This window comes from Acomys russatus, chromosome 9 (assembly GCF_903995435.1).
Source record: "Acomys russatus chromosome 9, mAcoRus1.1, whole genome shotgun sequence".
Classification (NCBI taxonomy): domain Eukaryota; kingdom Metazoa; phylum Chordata; class Mammalia; order Rodentia; family Muridae; genus Acomys; species Acomys russatus.
The window spans coordinates 26,630,363-26,655,891 of NC_067145.1; the positions used below are offsets into that span (position 1 = coordinate 26,630,363).

Genomic DNA, 25,529 nt, shown 5'->3' on the forward strand with positions numbered 1-25,529 from the left:
GAATTAAAACATAAGGAAAGAGTCATACACTTTCTTTCTGGTTAAATTTGCTTTATGTATTCAGAACTGATAAAATCTTAAATACATCATAATTCTGAGTTTACAGAGGACATTTATTGGTTCATGCTTTGGGAGGCATAGAGCAACAACAATTTAGCTCTTTACTGTGTGTGTCTTAGAGATGAGAAAGGACATTTGTATATGTTGTTCTTTGAAGCATGTAAACAGTGTGTACAGGGAGTTGAGTTGTGTGTTCCTAGACTGTGGCTACCTGCCCATTCCTAGTGTGGAGAGTGGCTTCTTTTGATGGTTAGTCTTAAACTGGTTCTGACTTGTTTGCATAGGAAGCCAGGGCCCTGGAGTTGTGTCTTCCTAATGACCTCCCAATGAATTGTTTTCAGAGAGAACATATTATCAGAAGACTATGCCAAATAAGAAGGCAGACTTCTGTTTAATTAGAATTTTTTTTCCTCTCACCAAACAAATATTCTCCTTCTAATCAAGGTGTGGGGGAGGGGATGTTTTGGATTCAGATAAATGTTACTTTTCCAAAACTGGCTAATGCCATTCTCTGTTCTGCAGATAGCTATTATCCATGTTTTTGGTGTAAAATTTTACAAAAGATCTAACCTGCTGGAAGCGCTGTATCATGAAAAGTAAGCATAGAAATGCTTATAGCCTCCACAGTTCATCTTCCGGCAGACACATCGCTTCCTAATTTTGATGGATGTGTTTTAGTCAGGCTTAAGAATTTAAAGGTAACCTATGCCAAGGGGATGAAATCGGGGATTGGGGCTAAATCCACGAAGTCATGGCCTCACTGTGCAGAAAAAGACGAGGGGATGACCACAAGGATGCCGTGTTCTCATTAATTCCGACTTAGCAGAGGCAACTGGAGACCCAAGTGGAGATGCCGCTGCCCATCCATTTCTCTTTTTGTTATCTGGCCTCACCTATACTGTTACTTCTGGACTTAATTACATTTTCTTTTCCTCCTGGGGGCCTTGTATTCTGTATATTGGTACTTAACATTCTGTACTTCATTACCACGGTTTAAGGTCAGCCATCATTTAACTGTTAGGTTAAAACAATGATGGGTCTGTCTCCTTTGGGTGCTGCTGCTTCAGTGAGCCCAGGCTTGAACTCTTAGATCTGGGCAATTTAGTGAGATGTGCAGACCTGTCTAGGGAGTGTGATCCCTTGGATGATTACCAGTTTTTTAGTCTTTGGTTACATTTTTTTTTTTCCTGCTGAGTGTTTAAGACCACACAGGTGGTGAAAATTAATTTATTTTTGTACCATCCGGGCCAGTTAAGAATTTGGTCCTCAGGGATGGCTTACACTTGATATAAGTGGAATATTTCATTCTTTGTACTGCAGGCCTACCTCTGGCTTCTTGAGTCAACTATTCCCGCACAGGCAACTCCTTTCTCATTGCCGCTTCTCACTCCAAGGCAGGACAGAGTGAGAGAGCCAAGAGCTCGGTGAGTTTGAAGAAAAGAGTGGGTTTTTTGTTTGTTTGTTTGTTTGTTTTAAAAGAGGAAGAATTTGTAAGAAATATGAGATATGAATCTTTTCTGTGAAAAACTTTTGTGTAGCACAAGGAATTAAAATCTTTTTACTACCCTACACATGTACCTTGTAAGACTTTTTCCCAAATGTTTTAATCATCCCTATCCAGTAAAACTTTTCTTTATATCTTTACTCTAGGAAGTTTATGATCTAGATCAGTGATCCCTTTCCTTTTCCTCCTCCATTTCTTCTGTGCCAGTTCTTTTCAGATTAATCAATTGAAAAAGTCCAATGAATATGAGGTAGGACCCGAGCCATTAGAGAAAAGATACAGTCACCACTTGAGTTAGAATACAAATCCAGTGTACTTCTCACTTCCTTTCCTGATGTGTGTTCATGCTTCACAAGTCAGGTGGGTTATTCAAACCAAAAAAGAAAAAAAAAACTTCTCTTTCCATCTGTGATTTTTTTTTCTCTTCTTTTACATAGTCCATTTGATTGACTTGAACTATGGACTTGTGCCATTTTTTTTTCTTTTCTCCTTCTCAATCTATTTATTTATTCACTTTACATCCTGATTGCACCCCACTCTCCTGACCTGCATTGGTTGGACATTCCCTCAATCTCTGCTCTATCTTTATCCCTGCACATCTTGTATGCGGGGTAAATTTGGGGGTCACAGTTTTTGTAGGTCTATTGGTGTTCCTTTCCTTCCACTAGGAGTTCTGTGTAGTAAAAAGTGTCCTCTTCAATTTGCATGACCCTTACTACTATTTATTTAAATACTAGGTAAAGAATTATTTAGCATGTATGTAGTTATCCAAATATCAAAATATATAATGAAAGTCTCCCTTCCATGAATGTGAAATGGATGTGATTTTAGTTGTACGTATATGGTATACACTGAAGGCCACAAGAACTTTCTTCTGAGCCGGTTCTGTGTTGGGTCCATTGGAATTTATTATATTATGTAGTTTCCTTTTAGGGCCCTTAATTCACCTAGCATTTACTGATGCTACAGAACACTGTGGAGCATCTTAGGTTTTGGGAAAATGTAGCATGTTCAACTGCAAGTGAAAGAGTTAGTTGGCACTGGCCTCTGAGTGGGTGTTTTGTCTTTTGCAAATAAAGCTTTATTGGGACACAGTCCTATCTTTTCATTTGCACCTTGCCTACAGCTGGTTTGGCACTAGAACTGCAAAGTTGAACGTGTATATAGCATAGGCTACAAAGGTAAAATGTTTTCTACTCTGTTTTACAGAAGATTCCTGACTTTTGGCTTAGTGAGAGTGACAGGGCACTAGCAATAATTTCTTTGTGAGCATCCCTGAGGAAACTAGCAGTAAAGAGATTTGATGGTACTTGGGGCAAGGAAGGCTGCACTGAGAAGGCACCCATCCAAGTGGGACTTGGAGATGCTTTGTGCATAGGTGGAAAAATCTCACAGAAGTATTACAGAACTTCATGGGTCTGGGAAGGAAGAAGTTGACATGCAAATGCTCATAGATGACTCAGACAGGAAAGTGACTACGGGTAAGGCCCTGGTCAAAGGAAACATAGCTGCACGTTCACCAATAGCTTCATATAGGCTCTCTTCAGGGTGTCAAGCATCATCTTCAAATGCCACTGAGGCTGCACCTTCCCCAATGGCCTTTTCTGGCCTCTCAAAGTGCCAAGCCTCAGCTGCTCTCCAATACCCCTTCATGTCTTCAAAACCAGGACCACCTGGGTGAGTCCTCCACATTACCAAAGCCAGCTGCCAGCAAGAGGTACAACCTTGGCTGCCTCTGGAGCAGAGAGCTTCTTTGTGCTTTCAGGAAACACTTCTCAGAAGAGTTCACCCCAGTGGTGCTGGTCTCCTCTTAAGCCCCGCCAATTTCTTAGCCCCAGCTGACCATAATCAGTTGTCTCCATAACCCCTTCTATTCTTAACACTAAAGTCAGAGTCACGTGTGCTACTACTGTACAGTGAGCAAACTGTGCCAGGGTTGGGAGAGACATTGCTGGGGATTGTGGTCAGGTAAGAAAGACCCTGAGGTTAGGCCTTCAGAGTGGAAACAGGAGAGGAAACGGGTAGACACATATTTCAGAATTGGGCTTGACAGTGATTGATAACAAAGAAAATGGGGTGTCTGAGGGCAAGGGTCCAAGGAGACTGCAGTGGATTCTGTGGGAAGCGCATGGCAGTGAAGGAGCACCGAGCCTTGTGTTATTATTTAAAGCCACACGAGGACTATATCTCTTAGTTCACTAGCTGAACAGAACCCAGGAAAATACATTGTCCATGTAAGTAATTAAAGTGGTGAATATGCCTAGAAAATCACAGGCTAAAGGAGCCAGAAGTACTCGGTTGGTATTGTTTCAAGTGATAAGTTTCTTTATTGACTGGAAAATAGAAAATACAAGTCATACATGTATGAGATGCATGAACATAGAAATAAACTGCCCTTCCTTATTGTCTAGTCAGCATCGGAGTCAGCCGAACCACAGAGAGGCGCAAGCTGTACTTAAAGCATAGTAGATTTAATGATATAAGTGATTAGAGTGACGGATAACAGTGTTGGCTTATGACTCTTGTTTAAAATATGCTTACCAGGAAAGGTTCTCTGATTTTTTTTTTTAATCTGTGAAATTTGCTAATAATATTGGATTACTTTGTGCAAGCATTAAAATCTACCTTCATCACTTTATTCTTGCTAAGTAAGAAGCTACTCCTCTATTTCTGAGCCTTTTATTATTATTTTTTTTATAAAATTACCATGGATTTGTTTCACTTTGTTTTTCTTTTTGTTGTTTTTGGAACAGCATTTCTTTGTATTCTGGGTTGGCCTAATATCCTGCCTTGGGCTTTGGTTTGCTGGGATGCCATGTATGCAGTACAATGTTTGAAAAGACTGTTTCATTTCCTTTTGTCTTGTCATACTGTTGGGAGTTGGAGATAACAGTCAGGGTCTTAAAGGTGCTGTGAAGTGCTCTAACTTTGAGTTGTGTTTTTTTCCTTTTTATTATTTTTTTAAACACATTTTTATTGAAAAATAAAATAATTCATATTACATCTCATTTTCTATCCCATCCCATGCATCCTCCATTCCTCCCTCCCTCCCACTTTCACCCCAATCCCCCTTCCCTATGACTGTGACCGAGGGGGACCTCCTTCCCCTGAATATGGTGCTAGGGTATCAAGTCTCTTCTTGGTAGTCTGCTATCCTTCCTCCAAGTGCCATTGGGCCTCCCCAACAAAGGGACATGGCCAAATATGGGGCACCAGAGATCCTGTGACAGTCAGTCCCCAGTCTACACTTAACTGTGGAGAATGTTCGGTCCCTTGGCTAGATCTGGGTAGGGGTTTGATGATGACTGCACGTTTTGTCCTTGGTTGGTGCCTTAGATCAAGCAGAACCCCTGGGCTCAGATCCACCCATCATAATGTTCCTCTTGTAGGTTTCTAGGACCCTCTGGATCCACCTACTTCCCTATCCCCTACCTACAAGTAGGGGGATAGGGAAGTGAGTTGTGTTTTTAATGCATCCTCTTAATTCCGTTTTCAGTTGGAGGCACTGAGCCTAATGCCTCGTTTACATGCCAGGCAGGTGCTCTACACCGAGCAATACCCACTTATATCCTATGAGTCCACCATTTAAACATGTCAATGTGCTACTGAGATTGTTGGACATAAATTTTATTTCTAGTATGTGACACTTTTAAGGGTTCGGTTGAAATATCCTTTTGCAGATAGAAAATTAAATGAGCCAATCTGATACATGAGTTCTAGACATAAAAAGCAAAAATGAATAAAGTCAGAACTACTTAAAATTATTTCTATCCACAATAACATATTTAATATATTTTTAAAGATTTTATTAAAATAATCAAAAATATATTTTTTTTATTATGGCAAAATATGGGTTTGTTCACAAGCACAGGGGCCACAGAGGCCAGAAGAGGCTGTCAGAGCCCACAGAGCTGGCATTACAAGGAGTTGTGAATCACTTGGCATAGATCATTAGTCCCCTAAAAGAACATTCTGAGCTCTGAACACTGCGTCATCTCCTCACCCCAGTATTTAGAACTTTCTACAATGTATAGAAATAATCATGATTGATCTTATGACCCAAATTTTCATTCTTATCATATTTGATACATAATATATATATTATCAAAGCCTCCCAGAATTAAAAACCTACAATGTAAACATAATCAGTTGAAACATACTGTTATTGTACTTGAACCATATGTCCCCGAGAACCCAATCCTGTCAGAGGAGCTAATGCTTCAGTGGATGGCCACATCCCCATGCATGTGTTGACAGCACTAATTGTATTTAGGGAGTAATTGGTAACAATAACACACAAATACAGGTCATTGAGTTGAGAGAAAGATAGGATGAGGTGCACTGGGTGGGCTGGAGAGGAGCTGGTGAGTGGATATGATCAATATGCTGTGCATAATTGCATGAGAATGAAAAGCAATACTTAAAATATATTAAAATTTAAATTTAGCTTGATAAACATCTGTAGACAATCACAAGGAAGAAATGTTTTCTAGAATGATCATGACCACTGAAAAATACAGGTGTTTTAGAATTGACTTACAGTCAGTAAACAGAGAAACAAGGCATTTTAAACAGGTTGAGGAATTGTGTCAAGTTTCCTCCATATTCCTTACATTTGTTCTTAAGGTTGATCTGTTAAGGATTTACATTTAATTTTTTATGGAGCATTTTGTGTTTTGTGTTGTGTACCTACCATCTGACTTTAGCTTCCAACCGAGTCACATTTTTAAACCTTCACATCTATTAATACAACTGAAAACTTGGCCATCTTGTCAAATACCACGGTGTGAAGCTGTGCCATGTGGGATGCTGATGGCCATTCTGATGGGAGTGTGCAGTCGCCAGTGCAGAGAGAATGAATGGTCTTGTCTTGGATACAGGCCAAGCAAAATTTTCAGTTAACAGTACCTTCTAAGGCATATGCATATCATGATAGTTTTTAATGAAATGCATTTTGTCTTCAAACTGTTCCATTACCAACCTCAGCCTAAATGTCTGTTACACAGCAAGGGTTTCTTGACTCCTCTGTTAAAATGTTTTACGTGCTCATTTGCATTTCAGTCTCCATTTCCTCAGGGCAATGGCCAGGTCTTCTTCCCTTCATCTTTGTCCACTTGGTTACAAGCAAACCTCTGCCTCAACTGTTAAATAAAAATGGAGACTTTTCCTTTGCTCTTATGTTCATATTCATCAGAGGCTAATTGAGTTATTCTAAGAGAATGCCATCTTAAAACACCTGTGCCTTTCATAATTAATGGAGGTCACAGTTCCATTTTACCATGTCTCTAGATGAAATGAATTGTTCGGTTAATATGCTCTTGATGGCTCAACCTTGCCTTTAACGCCTTCTGAATTGCAGTGATTTTTACATGATGACACGTTCAACTTCATCTGTTAGGGATCACACTGTTCTCTCAGAGAATGGATGGTTGTGTTTTCTGATTTGTTGCTAGTGTGCCACTGGGACATGAGATGTGACCCAGTGATGACTTCTTCAATCCTAGAGTCAATAAGATAGAAACTCTAGGAGAGGCAGAGAAACCCTATTTGGACATGAGGAGGGTGAAAGGATAAACAGGCTTTAAGGTTGTCATTTGACGTCTGCCAAAGGCAATGGCTTTGTGACTTGAATTAGTCATCTGCATCTGTGGACTCCTCCAATAACATTACTCATAAAAGTGATCTAGCTGGCTTATTGCATCTGATTGTGCAATGTTTAATTTTATTTCGAGACCTTGGAAACAAATGTCTAATTTTATTCCAGAAATACAAATCTATATTTTTAGCTAGTATAACCATAAAACCAAACCAAGTTTACCACTTAGCAAACTGTTACTTCTTATTTCCATAATGAGAAGAAAATATGTTAACAGAATAGCTCCCTTAAACTGTGTCACCATCCACAGAGTAGCCTAACATCTTAATCTTTTGTACCAATGCCCTTCTCCCTTGAAGAATGACCATGGCCCTCATTACTACCTGTTTACATTTGGAGGTGTTATGAAGATTAATGGAAGTACTTAAAGCTTTGAGCGTCTCCCAAATTGCCCCATTAGAGAAATAGACGCTAAGAGCAACATTTGGTTAGCATCTCTGGTTGGCTGGGAGCCCAAAACATTATTCTTTCATGTTGGAAAGGGTGGTGGCCTTTCTCCCTGGACCTCACATATATTGTTTTCCCACCTCTGTGATCACACAATCGCAAGATAAAGTGCTTGTGCCTTCTGCAGCGCCCTGGAGAACAGCCATTTGCAGGGGACATAGATCTTACTTTGTGTTTGGGCCACTCAGGTCCAACAGCTGGGAGTATCAATTTTTTATTCCTTTTAGAAGATTTTCTTTCTTTTTGTAACCTTTAACTTCATAGGTCACTGACCTAAACTGTAATAGATCAAGTTGTCTTGAGAGATTTAAGGTCCTTCCTGTTGCCTAGCAGGGTTGGAATTTTTGCACAAAGTAGTCTTAGGTCTATGCGTAGAGAAAAATAGTTTGAGAGAGAGGTTAGAGGTTAGCAGGGTTCTACATGTTTCTTCAGATCCCCTGGTCCAGGGGAGGGGATTAATGGAATCTCATCAGCATCTCACCTGGGATTCACCTTATGAAAGCACTTCAAATAGGTAGGCAGTGTTGCTGAACAGGACCAAAGTGTGCAGCGCTACACATTTGCAGTATAGAAAGAACCATCAGAGAACCATTTGAAAGACTTCTTGAGTTTTCTATAATGCATTATTTATTAAGCAAACATTTAAAAGCAGCTACCACACTGTGCCCTTCAAAACAAAAACAAACAAAACCCCCACAAACAAAAAAAAAAAAAAAAAAAAAAACCCAACCCCTAGAGAAATGCAATCAACTAAAGTGAAATTTGTCATTTAAGTAGACACCGTTAATAATGTAAGGCTATATATAGTTCAAGAGAATTCAGTCTCAGATTCTCCAAGTCAGTTGTTATCAAGGTTATCATTTATAATTGGCTATTTAATGCCACATGGTCAGTTTAGGGACACACACACACACACACACACACAACAATTAATAAATTAATAAAGAAGATGCCACAGATCTGAGAGGAAAAGGGTGTATAGGAGAGTTTGGAGGGAGGAAAAAGATGAAGAGGAAATTATGTAGTTATATTATAATTTCAAAAATAAAAGAAAAACAGACTATTATTTGTCAATATTGTAAGTATTTATTAACTGATCTTATGCAAATAGAAACATTGTTCCCTGTTATGGATGATGAGGTTTCAAGCATATCTGATAAGATTATTTTGAAATGTTAGTTGAGGGAAATATAAGCATGTAAACTAGTGGTCAGTAGTTACTGAGATTCACACACGTTTAACTTAATTTTTATTTTATTTTTGCTAAGTGGCTCTTGGTTACCTACCTATTGCTGTGACAGACTGCTTGAAATCATTACTGTAGCATATGGACGAGTCTCTTTTACCCCACAGATTAAAAACTTTCATCTGTGTCCATTTGCACCTTTTATGCTGTTGTGGGGATCGAACTAGATAAGGCTTGTGCATCTTATGCAGGCTGGGAAGCTAAGAGACAGACAGAAGCTGCCCAGGGTCCCCGTATCTCCTTCAACAGTGATCTGTTTACTACAAGCCCACGTGCCCTGTCAGTTCCTGTATCTCATAACAGAGCCACACCTGGGAGCGAGGCTTCCTTCAGCACGTGGACCTAGAGGATAAACTTCCAAATTACAGAAGTTGTCAGCTTCTCATGCCTCTGTATCATGCATTAAAACGTTTAATCATTCATTGTATGTCATTGGTTTTGTGTAACATGTGTATGCTTGACTGGGGAGGCCAGAGGCTGACACACTTCTCTGACTACTTGGCGGCACCACGTCCATTCCTGCCAGCACCTCAGCGGGCAGACAGACATGGGAGCTGGCTTGCTTTGCTCTCGCTCTGCAATCCCTGTGCAGTGGAACATATGATGAGGACTTTAATGTGTTGGGAACTCTCAGTCACTTTCATCAACAAATTTCATATCTGGATTGCTGATTGTACAAGGGTACAATGGGCCGGTCATGGTTTCCTGTTTTATGTTTGGAGTAAACCTTTCCCAAGTGTAAGGTTGAATGTGATTACTGACTTCATGGTACAGGCAGGGAGACTGAAGGGCAGTTCTTCAGGGTTTTTTGTTTTGTTTTGTTTTGTTTTGTTTTGTTTTTTTTTTTGTTTTTTTTTTTGACACCCTTGCTTGATTCCACAGCCCTAGATTTTGCATACAGTCTGAGCCCATAGGTTACTGCAATAGTGGAAGGGAAGCCTTCCGCAGCTGGAGAAACAAGTCGGTGACGCAGTGCAGCCAGGACCCAAAGTGCTTGGAGAGGATGTGGAGGGGGTATGCCTGGGCCTTGCCTCTGGTGCCTTTTCTAACTTGTTGCTCACAATTTTCTACTTTCTTTCTGAGAGTGTCTTGCTGTCCATGTCTCCACATGGGAGCCCATGGTGGGCAAGTCTCAATGTTCCCATAATCCTATCTTTTTCCATACATTGAGGATGCTCCCTCTGTCCTCATCAGATGATGAGATTTCCTTTTTTGAAACCTGGTCCTTTTGGGTAGCCATCTGAGGTATTCCCTTTCCCCAACAGCATTCCATGTCTGATGTTACACCTGGAGGCATACATTTGCCAAGGTTTCCAGGACTTTCTTTGACACTATACCAAGACATAAACTGAGCATACAGAAAATAAACAGTGAACAGGCTGCTGTTGTGAATTGAAGGACTGTATTCAGAAGCCATTTGAAAACCCTGGTAGCACTCAGTGGCTCGGGTGCAGTCCCCATGACAGTAGCCCAATCCCTGTTCTCTGCTAGTTCCCGTGTAACTGGATGCCTTTTTCCTCAGTGGTCTACCTACCTGTCTCTATCTGCAGTCGCAGGGATGTTTCTTGGTCCTCTCAGAACTATACCTCTGACCTGCTTTGGCTGGCAAGTGTCCCTATTCCTGGAGTGTGTTTATTTCTTATAGCTTGTATCTACACAACGTTCTCCCCAATCCAACAGCAAATGTTACCGATGTTTGTCTCCCACTGCTGTGGACCCTGATTTCTCTGAGGTCTCCTGACCATTTGCACCTTTAGGTCAGCTTTCCTCTGAGTTCTGTTTTTTTGTTTTTTGTTTTTTTTTTTCCCTGCAATATTGGTGTATACTTAAATGGACCATCTCCTCTTCTCGTGGAGTTTTTGCTGCCACTGTGTCTCCTCTTCCTGATGCTGTTGAGGCTCTCAGGACTTCAGCTGGAGACAGAAGCACCACTTCCAGCAGAGGCCAATCAGTTGTTGCCTGAAGGCTACAATAAGAATGCCCCCCCCCCCAAAAAAAAAGAATGTCCACGTCTACCGTGTCTCTATTTATTTTTCCTGCTATCTTTGTTTACCTGTTTCCATTGAACATTCTTTACTGAAATTGGTCCTTTTCTTGTTTTCGGATTATTTGTGTCGCATATGCTCTGCAAAGCTGATCAAACTGTTAACAGTTTTCCTTGGGCAAACTGATAGGTTTGTGCCTCTAAGCTGAACCCATCCAGCAAGACCTACTGCTGAGAGGCAGGGTGAGTTCAGAGTCTGAGGGTAAACCTAACAAATGCTGGAGGGAGGAAACAATAGGCCCTGGGAGGGGAGTTGAGTTCCCTATTCCTTCAGTTAAACTTATTTTCAGAATCGAATACCCGTATCCTCTTCCTAATTTATATCAATGCTAAGAGCCAATGGGAGCTTGCATCCGTCTCGTATCTGACCATTGCACCATCCATAGTCCTGTCACCAGTCTCAGACACATTTCTCTATGGTTGTATTATCCATATTAGTGGAAGGATGTTTTCTCCCAAACATCATTGCCTTTTAAAAATTAATTAATTTACTTATTACTTTTTACATGCTGATCACAGCCTTCTGCCTCCTATCCTCCTGGCCCCGCTCTCCCTCCTTCCTGCCTCACCCCTCCCCTATACATCAAGAAATGGGAGTCTCTCCTACCCACCCAGCTCTAGTTCTATAAGGACTGAGCATGTCCTCTTCCCCACCAGGCATCCCCACTCACGAGGAGTGATCAAAAAGCAAGCAACAGAGTCCATGTGAGAGACAGCCCAGGCTCCCCTTGCTAGGGGATCCGCATGAAGCATGAGCTGCCCATCAGCTGCATCTGTGTAGGGGATCTAGGTCAAGTCCATGCATGGTCTTTGGTTGGTGCTTCAGTCTCTACAGGCACAGCTAGGCCCTGGTTAGTTGGCTCTGTTGGTCTTCTTGTAGAGCTCCTGTCACCCTCCAGGTTCTTCTCTCCTTTCCCCCACTTTCCACAAGACTCCCTATGCTCTGCTTAGTCTTCTCCTGTGAGTCTCAACATGTTTTAATCTACTGTAGGGTGGAGCCAGTTAGAGGACAACTATGCTAGGCGTCTGTCTGTCAGCATAGCAGAATATCGTTAACAGTGTTAGGGGTTGGCTCTCTTCCATTCGGTGGGTCTCAGGTTGTGCCAGGCATTGGTTGGACATTGTCTCAATCTCTGTTCTATCATTATCTCTACACATTTTGTAAGCAGGGTAAATTTTGGGTTGAAGTTTTTGTGGGTTGGTTGGTGTTCTCCTCCCTCCACTAGGAGTCCTGACTAATTAGAGAGTGTCCTCTTCAGTCTCCGTGACCCTTGCTACTAGGAGTCTCAACTAAAGTCACCCCCATATCCTCTCAGAAGCCTGTCTTGGATTGAATTAGATAAGATCATTCTCAATGAGGCAATCCAGACCCAGCAAGATGCACATGATGTGTGTTCATGTATAAGCAAATTCAGCCATATAGTACAGGATAAACATACTACAATTCACAGGCCCAAAGAAGATAAGTGACAAAGAGGACCACCAAGGGAGGATGCTTAAATCTCACTAAGAAGGGGAAATAAAATAGACAGCAGAAATGGTTGAAAGGAGCGAACAAGGTAGGAGAGGGAGCTCAGAGAGAAATGAGGGCGAGAACAGAGAGAAGAGAAACTATGGGCGGAGGCATCTCTGTGACAAGCTGGAGTCATCACCCCTTTTAACCTGTCATTCTCATGATGCGTTGACTTTTGAGGATATACTAAATGTGGCTTGCTCTCTGTTGTTTGTATTTTGCAGAAACTATCTCTTCAGATTGCAGCTTGAGGATCTATCTCTCATCCAGGTATGTGCAATTTATTTTTCTTAAGCTTTCATTTTCCACGTCAAGGGACTGAAGACCGGTGCATGTAAAGTTGTTAATCAAGGTGAGCAGGGTTCATTGCCTGAGCGGCCAGGCACCAGGACTCTTAGCAGCCTGTGATGTGAGTCACCACCTCTTTAATTCCCAATTACCCATTTCCTCCTGCATGGGCTCTCTTCACTCCCTGGTTACTATCCTACTTTCTCTTCATCAAGTGATGACAGCCCAAGGAACATCCCTTGAATTCTGGGGGATTTCTTTCCTCTAGTTAGAACAATTATTGATTGCTTAGGTTGGTATATCTAGCTATCATGTTCTTATGAAACTCATTTACCCTTTTGTTTATCATTAAATAGCTATGAACACAGGGGTTAAAAACTACATAGAGCATATAGAAAATATTAACCTCTAAAAATGAAATTTATCTGTTGTCTTGTGGAGACTAAGCTTGATAGATAACCTTAAGCTTGAATATCTATTTTAGTGGCAGGTCTGATCCCAAAGCTCCTTTGCCTCCTCTAGTCTTTTTGAAAAGTGTGCCAGGCAGGGTCTTCTGCAAGGGGAAATGGGGCAGATACAACCATCTCCCCTACCGGTGTCTGCAAACTTCTGCAGGCTGTGTTAGAGTCCCTTGCTTTGCACAGTTAATAATACCCTAGTGCCCTGGGCTCTAAGGAGTGAGTAGGAAGAAGCTGATTATTTCTGTCTAGAATCTTGGTGTTTGTGGGACATTCCAAAACATGAGGGCCAGAGTTCAAGGCCAGATTCATCTCTTATTTTCCAGTGTCTTAAAATAAGACAACCCGATACTCAGCTAATGTTGACATCATTCCCCTGGACTTGCCACCTTCTTCTCCAGGTTTATGAGTATTTATCATTTTCCTCATTGGCAAAATGGCCACAAATTACCTCAACCATATCTTTGTTATCTGGGTAAGAATGATCAGAGCCATTCAAAGGAGATGAAGTGCGGCAGTTGCTCAACAGTCATGCATTGCTTTTGCTTCCTAAGTGATCCTAATGAAATAGTCCTGACGATAGTTTTATTATGTTGAGTGTCAAATTACCTGTGTGCACAGCGGTTTAGTCCATAACTAAAGTGCTTAGCTGAGCTGACTGACTGTTAAAATTGTGACCTAATGAATAAGCAACCAGAATGATCAGCACGTTACAGATAGCGGTCCTCTTCAGTTAAACAAAACAGACTCAGAAAGGCAGGGACTGCATGGCAAATCAAAGAAGCAGGGAAAGGAATGGTGGCTAATGAAGGCTCAGAAGATACAGAAAGGATTGGCAAGTGCTTCGCCAAGTGTGCACAATTCCAGTTACACACCAGAAATACCTCTAAGTGGTGATTGTGTGGCTTGATGATTACAGTTTCAATAACTGTTGTGTGCACTTGAAAATTGTTGAAGGCAGCAGACTTTAAATGATTCCATGGAATCATAATAAATGTATTAGGTAATGCACAGATTATGTATCTGGAAGCTATTGTACAATGTATATGCATATACTAAAATAATGTTTCATTTCTAAGTATACACAAGTTAATTTTTACTGAAAACTAAGCAACAGTTTAAAATAAAAATGTAAACAAAACTATAAAATTATAACTAGTCTTATGAAATACAGACCATTCAATGTATAATATGTTCATTTCTATTCTCATGGTTGCATACAGTATCTCAGATCTCATCTGTGAAACGCTGGCGTGGAGATGGAGAGATAGTTCGATAGGACCTACATTCAGTCCCCAGAACCGATGTCATCAGGGAGGAGTGATGGTGTACATTTGTATCTCAATGGTAGGGAAGTGGAGTCAGGCAAATGAATTCATAGGTCTTGGCCTCAAGCCTAGAGACCAGCCTGCTTGATGAATTCCAGGCTAGTAAAGACCCCGCCTCAAACTGAAAATGAAAGGTGAATTGTGTTTGTGGTAGTCTTTAGCTTCTGCATGCATACACATGTTGGAGCACATGGACTATCACAGAATTGTGCATCTGTACGTGCATGAATATATACAGGCGCAAAGTGGGTGTGCAGGTCTGTGCAATACATCATGCACAGAGAGAAGCATATTTATTTGTTTCCTCCTTTGCTAGCTGACAGGGTGTAGAGGATTTGAGGCATTAAATTCCAGGAGATTGTGCACAGTTCACAAACAGAAGTCTCTGCTCTGGGAGAGCAGTGTGTCTTGGAGCAGTGATGAGATCATGGGATCAGACTGCAGAAGCCGTGTCAGAACGGGAGATGTGTTCAAAGACTGATAATACAGCAGGACCCAGGAGCCATCTGGGAGTGGGCTCGCTGCAGAAAGTGGAGAAATCGATTGCCAAGAGTTGGTACAAGTAGCAGATTATTGAACCTTGAATCAGACAAGAATTCATGAGCATATGTTAACATTAAAATAAAAATGAGACAAAAATGCCAACTAAAATATTGAAGGAAAAATCTAATAGAAAATTAGGATTTGGCAACTGTCACACTGTAACTCCATGACATAAACATGATCCTTGCAGGGTAAATTTATCATTTGGATTTTCTGACAGTCAGGATATTGATGGTCTCATCTAGATAATAGTGACTGATTGCACTTGGAAAACTTGACAGTAAAGAACCCCAGTATGAACCTATAACCAAGCAGTGTGACATGACTTCAATAGTAATGGACCCAGTGTCTGTGATTTGTTGTACTGATGATGCAGCAGGGTTTCCATGACAACCTACCAAAACTTATAACCAGTCCCTTCATAGAAAACATCACTCAAGCCCAGATAAACATCTTAGAAAAATCTGGCTTTGACCTTTCAAATACTAAAATTGTGTGTGTATTTGTGTGTGTGTGTGTGTGTATAAATATTCTCTTTATCCAAAAAGAGAACACAAAAACATGTCTATCAAGTGCAGTACTTAGTCAAAATTGATTCTTAAAACATACCTTTTTCATACTATAAGTGATACTTTTAAGACAACTAAAATTTTTGAAGGTCAGTTAAATAAAATAAAATTTTTGTGTCTCATAAGTATACAAATATTAATCCCCTGATTTGTGTAATTTTGAAGATAAGTGTTACAGACAAGAATGCACTTGTTTTTTGGAAAATGACAACAAAATATGTAGAGTTGCTATGGTTTAACTGTTCAGTGTCCCTCCAGAGGCTCCTGTGTCTGAACACCTGTCCTCAGCTGGTGGCACTGTTTGGTAAGGGTGTGGACTATTAGGGGTCTCTCCTGGAGGAAGCAGGTCATAGCAGTGGGCTAGAGGGTAGGCGTGGAGTGGGGCTGAGCTGTAGAAGCCAGTTCTGCTCTCTATTCACTTTTAGCTTCTTGACTGTGGGTGCAGTGTGACCAGCTGACCTCCTGGTCCTGGGGCCAAGACTTCCCTGCCATGATCCACAATGGAATGTGGTTCTTTGAACTATGAACCAGAATGAAAGCTTTCTCACTTAAATGTCCTCTTGTTAAGTATTTCATCACAGCAAAATGGAAAGTAACTAAGGGCGTCATGTTTATAAGTTACTGTTGAGCAACTTAAGTTGTATCTGTATAATTGCAACAAACAAAAGCGACTAAATGAAAAGGCAACCTTGGTACCATATTAATGGGGAAATTGAGATAAATATCACAAATATTCTTAACATTTCTTGACTTTATATCATAACAAATGAGGAAGCTCCAGGCCTACAGTTACTATTCAGCTGTGAATAGAAATGTTGCAAGGGCAAGGAGAGACTAATTGCCTTTCCAGTCATCACTTCCTTTTGCTAGGACTTCCTTTGACAGGGTCACACCAAGTCACTGACAGCAGTGAACACCCTTACTGAAAGGGAAGTGTATCAGTCCGGCTACCCAGAGCCCCCTCAGTCTGCTCACACAGACTGAGGAAGACAGTGGTGTCTGGACAGTGGTTTTCAAAGCACACCTCTGATAACAGGAGCCAACTCCCCTGCCCCCACCTCTGCATGTCCATGCCAAGCAGTGCAGCTCTCCTGTTTTGTGTCTGTGTCTGCAAGACTGTAGCCTGTTTGTTTACTTACTGTTACAAGAGATAAAGCTAACAATTCTTTTCAACACTATTTGTTTCTCATGTGTCCCCAGGAAACAGGTCTTGTAGGTTTCTATGAATATTTTGTTTTTATTTAAATTACTACATCCAAGGGTAAAAAAATAATAATGGAAGAAGCACAGGCAAACAAAGAGCTGCATTGTTCTTATAAGTGGATTGTCTGAGAAGACCCGAGTTTGAGCTCAGGAATCATATGGTAAACACACACATACACACACACGCACACGCATGCACACATACCATACACACACACTCACACACAAACACACATGCACATATGCCACACAGACAAGCACATGCACTCACACAATCATATGCACACACTACACACAGGCACAAATTCACACATATACACACATACCACACATACACACACAGAGAGACACACACATACCATGCATACACACACACACACGCACAAACTACACACATGCACACACACATATCACATACAAATACACACTCACACATGCACAGACAGCACACATACCACACGCATATACATACACTCATACATGCACATTCCACACACATGCACGCACAGGCACAAATACCACACACATACAAATAAGAGATTTAAAATATAATGCAATATTAAACCTTAGGTAATTCTATATTACTTACTATTCTCAATGAAAAAAAGAACTATGGGAAAATATTTTACTAGTGCATCTTATAATACTATAGCCTAAATATTGCCATTCTAAGATGGAATCATTAGAGGGAAGGGCTGAGATATTCAGAATTAATTATCAGGGCTTCTGTGCATTTTGGGTCTCTAGTCTGCTTTGCCTGAGCCACCATGTTCAGGTGCCCAGTGCTCCTTTGGACAGTGCAATTGTGATGAGGAGTAGGATAGTTATAACTGCTATGATTTCTGTTTCTTTATATGTAGATTATTTTTTCCTCGAGAGTACCTGGATTGAGCTAAACACCTCAGGTTAACGGTTTTTTTCCTCCCATCTCCAAAGACTTAAAAAAGTCAGCCAGTGTAAAATAAGGGAGAACTGAGATAATGGAGTGCACCAAACTTGAAAGGAAAAAAGAAGTCCACATCAATTGGATGCAAGATGGCTCCCCTGCACCCTTTATATATTGTTCTTGCTGCCTCTGCTGCTGTAGGCTCCATGGCCTCCTTGGTGTGGCTGCCTTTGGATTCACCTCTCCCATCACCTAGGACACTTGTATCTTTTCTGCTGGTGTGGAGCTGTTTCTTTGTCCCCCAAACATCAGCTGTTTCTCACATTCAACTGCTTTCTCTTGCAGCCCCTCTCTTGACCTCACCCTTTTCATCTGCAGAAATAATGGGACCTTCCATCCTCAGTTCAAGTATGCTTCTTTGGATCCCATCATCCCAAGGAAGGCTGGATGGTGGCCCTGAAGGGCTTTTCAGCAGGGTAGCTTTTATTTGTGACTAGTGCTCACTCCTCACGCAGCCATCGTTCTGTGCTTGATTTCTCTCTGTGTGCTTTCACTGCATTAGGACACCAGGCAGATGGCACCATTCAAAGAGCTGCCATAAATGTTCTAATCCCTTGGCAGCCAGTGCATTTCATTCTTCCGTTATCTTTATTTAAATTATATTTATTTTCTGTGTGAGGAAGGGGGCATTGGTGCACATACCATAACATATGGGGAGGTCAGAAGGCAAGTCCAGGATGTCAGCTCAGCTCCTCTGTCATTTGGGTTCTATCAGTAGGGTGAAGGTCCATAGGCTTGGCAGCAAGCCCCTGTACCTACTGAGCTACTTTGCCACTTCCTCCTTTGTGTTTTTAAAGTTTGTGTTACTGGGGTAATAGATGGGCTACTCAGAAATGCTCTGAAAGAAACACTTGAAAATGCCCATGCTCAGCTCTGTAGAAATCTCAGGACTAGGTAAGCAGTCAATTCCTGACTCTGAAATGTCCCCCTGACACATGTGCCCCTGTATTCTCTACACTCTCTACTTTTCTATATAATTCCTCAGCCTCAGGATTCTGCTACACCTTGATTGTGACAGAACATTCTTGTGAGCCAACAAGTGTAAACAATGCTCCTCTCCTCTACTTTGTAGTGATCTCAGAGAGTTCAGGAAATGCCAGGTGGGGCAGGGTGCTCTGAACTGTGTATTGCCTGTTGCATGCTGTTATTGGTGGTGACCTAGCTTTATGGGTCCTGATGAAGTTCTGAGGGTTTTGTGGGATTGTTACATAATGGAAAACCTCATTATGAGGTCAGATTTCCTAAAGACCTGCTGCAAGCTGCTGGAACCATAAACAAAACAATTTCTCCCAATGAGCAGTCCCTTTGCCCACGTGGACCTCTTTGCACCAGTCAACAGAAGCATGGAGTCTTTGAAAACTTTGAGCAGAGATTAGGCTGCAGTATTTTTTTTACATACTCTGAATGAATAATGTGTTTGATGCAAACCTACACTGTCACACATACCTAGGCCACAAAGTGGCTATATGTGGACTGTTTGCTATGAGTTCAAGCTGCCACACCTTAATATGTAAAGGCCAACACCTAAGAGCTGCCTTTTAAAATTTTTTTATTAATTCAGATTACATCTCAATTGTTATCCCCTTGCTTGTCTCCTCCCATCCTTCCCTCCCTCCATCTTACACCCTATTCCCCTTCCCTAGGTCTGTGACAGAAGGGGACCTCCTCCCTCACCATATGGTCACAGCCTATCAAGTCTCATCTTGGTAGATTTCTTATTCTTTCTCTGAGGGCCACCAGGCCTCACCACCATGGGGAAGTGGTCAAATATGGGGCACCAGAGTTCATGTCAGAGTCAGTCCCCGCTCTCCACAAAACTGTCGAGAATGTCTTGTCTGTTGGCTAGATCTGAGTAGGGGTTCAATATTTACTGCATGCCTTGTCCTAAGTTGGTGCAATACTTTGAGCAGACCCCTCTGGGTCCAGATCTGCCCGTCATGATGTTCTTCTGGTAGGTTTCTAGGGCCCTCTGGGTCCTATTTCCCCATTCTCCCATACTTCTCTCACCTAGAGTCCCAATAGGAGGTCCCTGCATCTATCCCAATTTCCTGCTAAGTGAAGACTTTCAGGAGACATCCCTGTTGGGCTAGTGTTCAATTATAAGTGAGTATATGCCATGTGGAGCTACTTTTCATTACAGAAAAAGGACCTGTTTTCACCAGTGACTTGAGAACCCAGCATTGGTGCTATATGACTTACAGGGCGTCTTTCCACCCAGAAATGGAGGAAGATGTTCTGGCATGCTGTAATTCAGCCATGCCTGTTGAAGACCAGTAATTTCCAGGCATATTAAGAGTCTGCCATTATATGTCTCTGTGTCTTCTGCTTTGTATTATAATAACAGATTCAAAACTCTAACATCACGTTTGTTCTTGCCTCAATGATGACATTTGTTTTAGGGGAAAAACACTTTCAGAAAAATATAAAAACATAGCTGCCCTGAGCACTGCTTGACCACATTTGCCACTTTGGGAGTTTGACCCCATGGGAACTGTCTGATAGTTTAACCTCCTCCCACTGGTTGTGGTAGAACCCCACGGGACAGGCTGGCAGCTTGCCCCCACAGCGTGTGGTGAAATCCCACCGGACAGACATAGAAGAGTAGAAAGGGAAAAGTTCAGTTTACCCCTCACTATCTTTGGGGAAATAGCTCAAAATCTGATTTTATGCCCTCTGGTTTCCAAAAGAAAGCAATTCACATACTGTTTCTCACAACAGCATGAACAAGCAGAAAAACAGAGCTCTGAGTATTAACTAAGTCACTACTGGCCTCTGTATGACCTGTAAACTTGAAAGGTTTGGTTTCTCTCACTCCAAAGTCATTATTGTTGACAGAAGCTAAGACAAGTATTAAGTGTGTGTGTGTGTGTGTGTGTGTGTGTGTGTGTGTGTGTGTGTGTACCCTATTGGGAATTGACCTTTGAGTCACGTCAGTGTTTAAGCCAGCTGTTCCCAAAGGGGCAGTTCTTTTCCCCTGGAGTATTTGATTACATCTTGGGACATTCTTCATGGTCATGCACTGTGTGTGTCCCACAGTGCATAGCACAGGAGGGCTTCCCCACCCACAGAAGCCTTCTTTTATTCCTCATGGCTTACTGGTGATGATGCACCCCTTTGCCAATTGGTTGCTGACTCAGTTATCAAATATTTTGAATAAGTTAGATCTAGGAACTGTAGATTGTTACCTGATTGCATCTAGAAGATTTCTTATATTCTAGGAAATTCTTCTTTTTTAGATTTTCTTAATATACACAATGCAAAGCATGTTTAAACCCTTGGTGGCAATGTCTAAAGAATCTGCTGTGATTCTTGAGTTTAAATTGCCTCCTTTTATTAATATGAGATTAAATTTAAAAATGAATTAAGTCAATTTATAATATACACTCTAATGGGTCGTAACACTGCGATATAACCACCGTCGCCTGGAAAGCTCTGGAAACTAAAGAATGATTAACTAATTAATAATTTAGAATAATTATTCCAATGAGATAGTCAAATTGATTAATTTTTAAAATTATGCTTTGTATTTATTGAGTTGGGAGAGCCTGACCTCCCCGGTGACTCTGAGAAATCCTGGCTCCTAAGTGTCATCTCCCATCTGTCTTTCATTATCATGTGTCCTTAAAATCTTAGCTTTCTAGAAGCAGAAAGATTTGATTACATCCTTTCAAGGACCAGAGAACTAAGACACATTGATCATGAAGGGGCAGTACACATGGCTATGCCTGCTCATTTACATATCATCAGCATGCAGTCATGGCTGTCTGTGGCTGCTAATCAACAGCCCTGAGCAGTACCTGCATAGATAATCAGAGCCTGGAGTATTTATGTTTTAATCTTTTAAGAAAATGTGTTTTATTCTTATATCTGAGTGATAGCAAATTTTCAGTGAGTATTTCCCAACTGAAGAATTAAAAGAATACAGTGTGAGTTGAGCGTATGTTTTGTGTTGGCTTTTCAATTTCTCAAACTGTTCAGTTGATGAGTTTCCTTGTGCTTCCTTCCATGATAGTCATAGAGTCTGGGGAAGACCTTGGCTAATAGCCTGGTACCCAAATAGCCCCTCCTTCCTCATCTGCTTCTACAGTCCGATGTCTAGCTCACTGATCAGGAATCCTGCCAAGCACTGTTGCATCTACCAGTTTGTACAAACACTTCCCTTCCCCTCGCTTTGTAGCTTCTTGGAAGATTTGCAATTGAGCGTGAGGAGGTGTGCTTTACGGAGAGCCTGGATGAGCTTTCACTGGTTCCAGATTATGCTCACCACATTGGGTGGACTCCCATGAACAGACAATCTCTTTTCCTCACTCCATGAGCGCACATAAAAGACTCATTTCTCTGTGTCTGACAGTGCAGGGCAGGCTTTGAGGGCTCTGTTTCATGGTGCCATTTGGCAACACAATGAGTTTTAGTTGAAGCATCCCGTTCTCCACCCCGCCCATCTCAGAGTACCTGGGGGAGTGATTAGAGATCTCTGTGAGCATCCATTGCCAGTCAAAATGCACTGGCCATAACATGGTCCCATGTTCTCTGAGCTACAAACCGGAGTGGGAAATGTAGTTTCTCTGTGTGTCTGGGATGAGCAGGGAATGCAGGCATCACACATGAGCAGGACATAGCAGCACAGCTAAGAAGGCGAACAAGAGGGGCCTGAGAACGTGCTTCTCTGGTCTCTTACTCTATCCTACTTACGCATTTTAAATTTTTTACTGTAGACAAACACATCTATTCATGTCTCTGACATTTTCGTGAATAATAAGCATGGTACCCTGAACAGGCCACTTAACCTATCTGGACCTCAATTTTCTCCACAGTACAGTTTGGAGAGGAGAGTCAAGAAGTGTGAATTATCCCTGAAGTCCTCGTCAGGACTGGAATGTTAATCATCATTTCTGCTTACTTTCCCTTCAGGCATTGCTTGAATGGTACCAGTCATCTTTGTGTCTTTACAGAAAGCTGCCCCTATTAGCTTGGTGTGACATTTACGTGGTATAGTTTCAATGTAATCCATGGCGAAATCATGCTGACAATCACAGAAAGGAGAATGACCACACATTTATTGAGCTGCTACTGTGTGTTCAGCTATTACAAAGCAGCATCTCTGTTATAGAGACTACTTGAGGTATTTGGTGGTAATTTGATGCTAAGAGTAGTTCAAAGCACATATGACTCCAGTAAGATGCTCACTTCCTCTGTAGCCAAGCTCCATTTCAGCTAGGGTATGGAGGACCACAGAGGAAAAGTGGCTGCTTCATCTCTACCTAGTATTATACTTATTTGCACTGTTTGTGATGCTACCTGCTGTTGACTGTTGGTGTGTAATGAAGACAGGTGTGAATTTGTCATTGTAATTCCCTCCCTGACCCGTGGATTCTCAATGTGTGGTCTATTGAAGGCAAGGACTCATGACATAGGAACCAGAGAATATTGCTGAGAAAGGGCACAGGTCTAGCTGCTCTCAGAGCTGGAGCGTGCCCTTGGCCAGCACACACAAGGAACTGAGGACCGTGAACAGGTTCCTGATGTTAAGGCAGAAAGGAAAGCCATTTATATGCAGTTCCCCCACACTTCCTGCGTTGTTTGGAGACATAGTGACACAGCTTTCCAGTGCAGTAATTCCCCAGAGGAAGGGACTGGTCTCATCCAATGCTGAGATGGACAAGGACAGGGCACCCTGCTTTGCATACAAACCTGGGCAAGGGGCCAGTTTATACAGTATGATGGATGCTGCTCAGGGTTCAGTATTCTAGACCCTGACTACACAGTCACTTCTGCTCAAAACAAACACCAGAAACAGAAACAAAACAATCATCAAAACAAATGAAGTAAATACGTGTTTTTATGTCTTTGTTCCTGACTGTTTTTGAATTTCTGATTTTTCAGGCACTATCAAAAACATAAATAGAAGATATGTGAATATGTTTTTATCTCTCAGCTGTATATATATCATTTAGTTTCATGAAATGGGGTCAGGAAATGTCTGTAAGCCAATAGCAGACATACTCTGACAGTCACCAGGCACTAGATGAATGGAAGGTTCATTCAGTTATCCAAATACATGTCTACTTTCACTTTATAAATGACCTTGTACCTGATATAAGTGCTGAAGGATGTGCAGGCTTAGAATTCTCTGCCCTTTACCTTCCCTGCCCTTCCCCAAATGCTGATAAGTCAGCTGGCACTCTAGGAAACCCCATTAAATAATACTCTTCTTATTTGGAAAAGAGGTTATAGATTGTAGAAGCTGGAGGTTTCCAGTTACCAAGAAGGTAAGTACCAAGTGAAAAGGAAGCTGCAGAGAAAAATAATGAGAAAATATGGGTCAAGTCGCCCTTATATTCTTTAGAGTGGCTGGATTGAAACTCCTCATGTGAGAACTGTGAGCCCCCGAGTCATTTGTCATCCCAAATTTGTTTGAAACCATGACAGAATTGGACAGAGCAACTGTAGATATGGCTGTATTGGGCATTTTCCTTACTTAGTATGCATGTCAAATATGACTTCTGCCATGCCCCATGTTGTAACTCTAGGAGTGTGTATGTTTCATCTTTATTAAATAAAAGCACGCAGTCTGTTTACATCATTTCTCACTCTCTCTGGTGCTATCTGCCTTTTACCAAGTGTTCTGGCTATGTTGTTGTCAACTTGACACAAACCAGAGCCATCTGAAAGGATGAAGCCTTAATTGAGAAAATGCCTCCATAAGATCCTCAACATAGATCTCTTCTCTCAGAGACTCCACACAGTGGGGGATCTGGACAGATGCTTAGATTCTCAACCAGGCTCTGGGTGTAGCTCTGAGAGCTGTATGGAAGAATGGGGGAATGGAAGGACCCAGAGGGGTAAGGAACCTCCTCCAGGGTTGGCTGGCAGATCTGAACCCAGGAAGGCATGCACAAATTGATGCACCAACCAAGGGAAATTCATGCAGAGAACATAGACCTCTTGTTCAGATGTAGGCATTGGATGGCTAATTCTCCAAGGTTTGGGGAGGAGCCTTTGGTTTGAACTCTGGGGCCTGCAATGTGATTACTTCCCCTTGCACACACACAGAGGAAGGAGACCTGAGAGACTGTGGTCATATGGAGGAGGAGGGCGGCCCCCATCAGAGATCTAAGGGAGGGGAACAGGGCAGGAGAGGGAGAGAGGGTGGGAATAGGAAGATACAAGCTAGGGGATAACTATTGGGATGCAATAGGAATAAATTATAAAGTTTATTTTTTTAATCTAACTGTAGGGGCATTTTCTTAATTAGTTATTGATGGGTGAGGGCACTGCGCATTGTTGGTGGAGTCATCCCTGGTCTGATGGTCCTGAGTTCTATAAGAAAGCAATCTGAGCAAGCCATGGTGTGCAGTCCAGTAAGCAGCACTGCTCCATGGCCTGTGCATTGGCTCCTGCCTCCAGGACAGATAGAAAGAAGAGAGGTGGTAGTTAGCGAGATGATAGATATAAAGATTTTTAATAGAAGGCATCCTTTCTTTGGAAATAGAATGGGAAAAAATGTAAACTACAATACATTGAAAAAAGGTTAGATAACACCCAGAGATAATTACTTCAGAAGAAAGAGAAATGGATACAAAATGACACAAATTAAAATCCTCACGTTGCATGGCATTCAGCAATGTGCTCTAGCAACTGATTGCAAGACAGAAGGCCAAATGTCAGTGAGTGCCATGGCTCTCACCAGATATGTCATATTGGAGCAATAGAAAAGATTTAAA

The 25,529-nt window shown here is 41.7% G+C and overlaps 1 protein-coding gene across 2 annotated transcripts in view; it reads left to right on the forward strand.

Moving 5' to 3' along the window:
- The window catches only part of Sema5a (semaphorin 5A), a 480,974-nt gene that overhangs the window by 256,858 nt on the left and 198,587 nt on the right, over positions 1–25,529 (forward strand). For both annotated transcript variants that reach the window (XM_051151031.1, XM_051151032.1), the window contains exon 5: positions 12,695–12,740. In XM_051151031.1, coding sequence (XP_051006988.1) covers positions 12,695–12,740 — 46 coding nt within the window. The remainder of the gene's footprint in view (positions 1–12,694; positions 12,741–25,529) is intronic.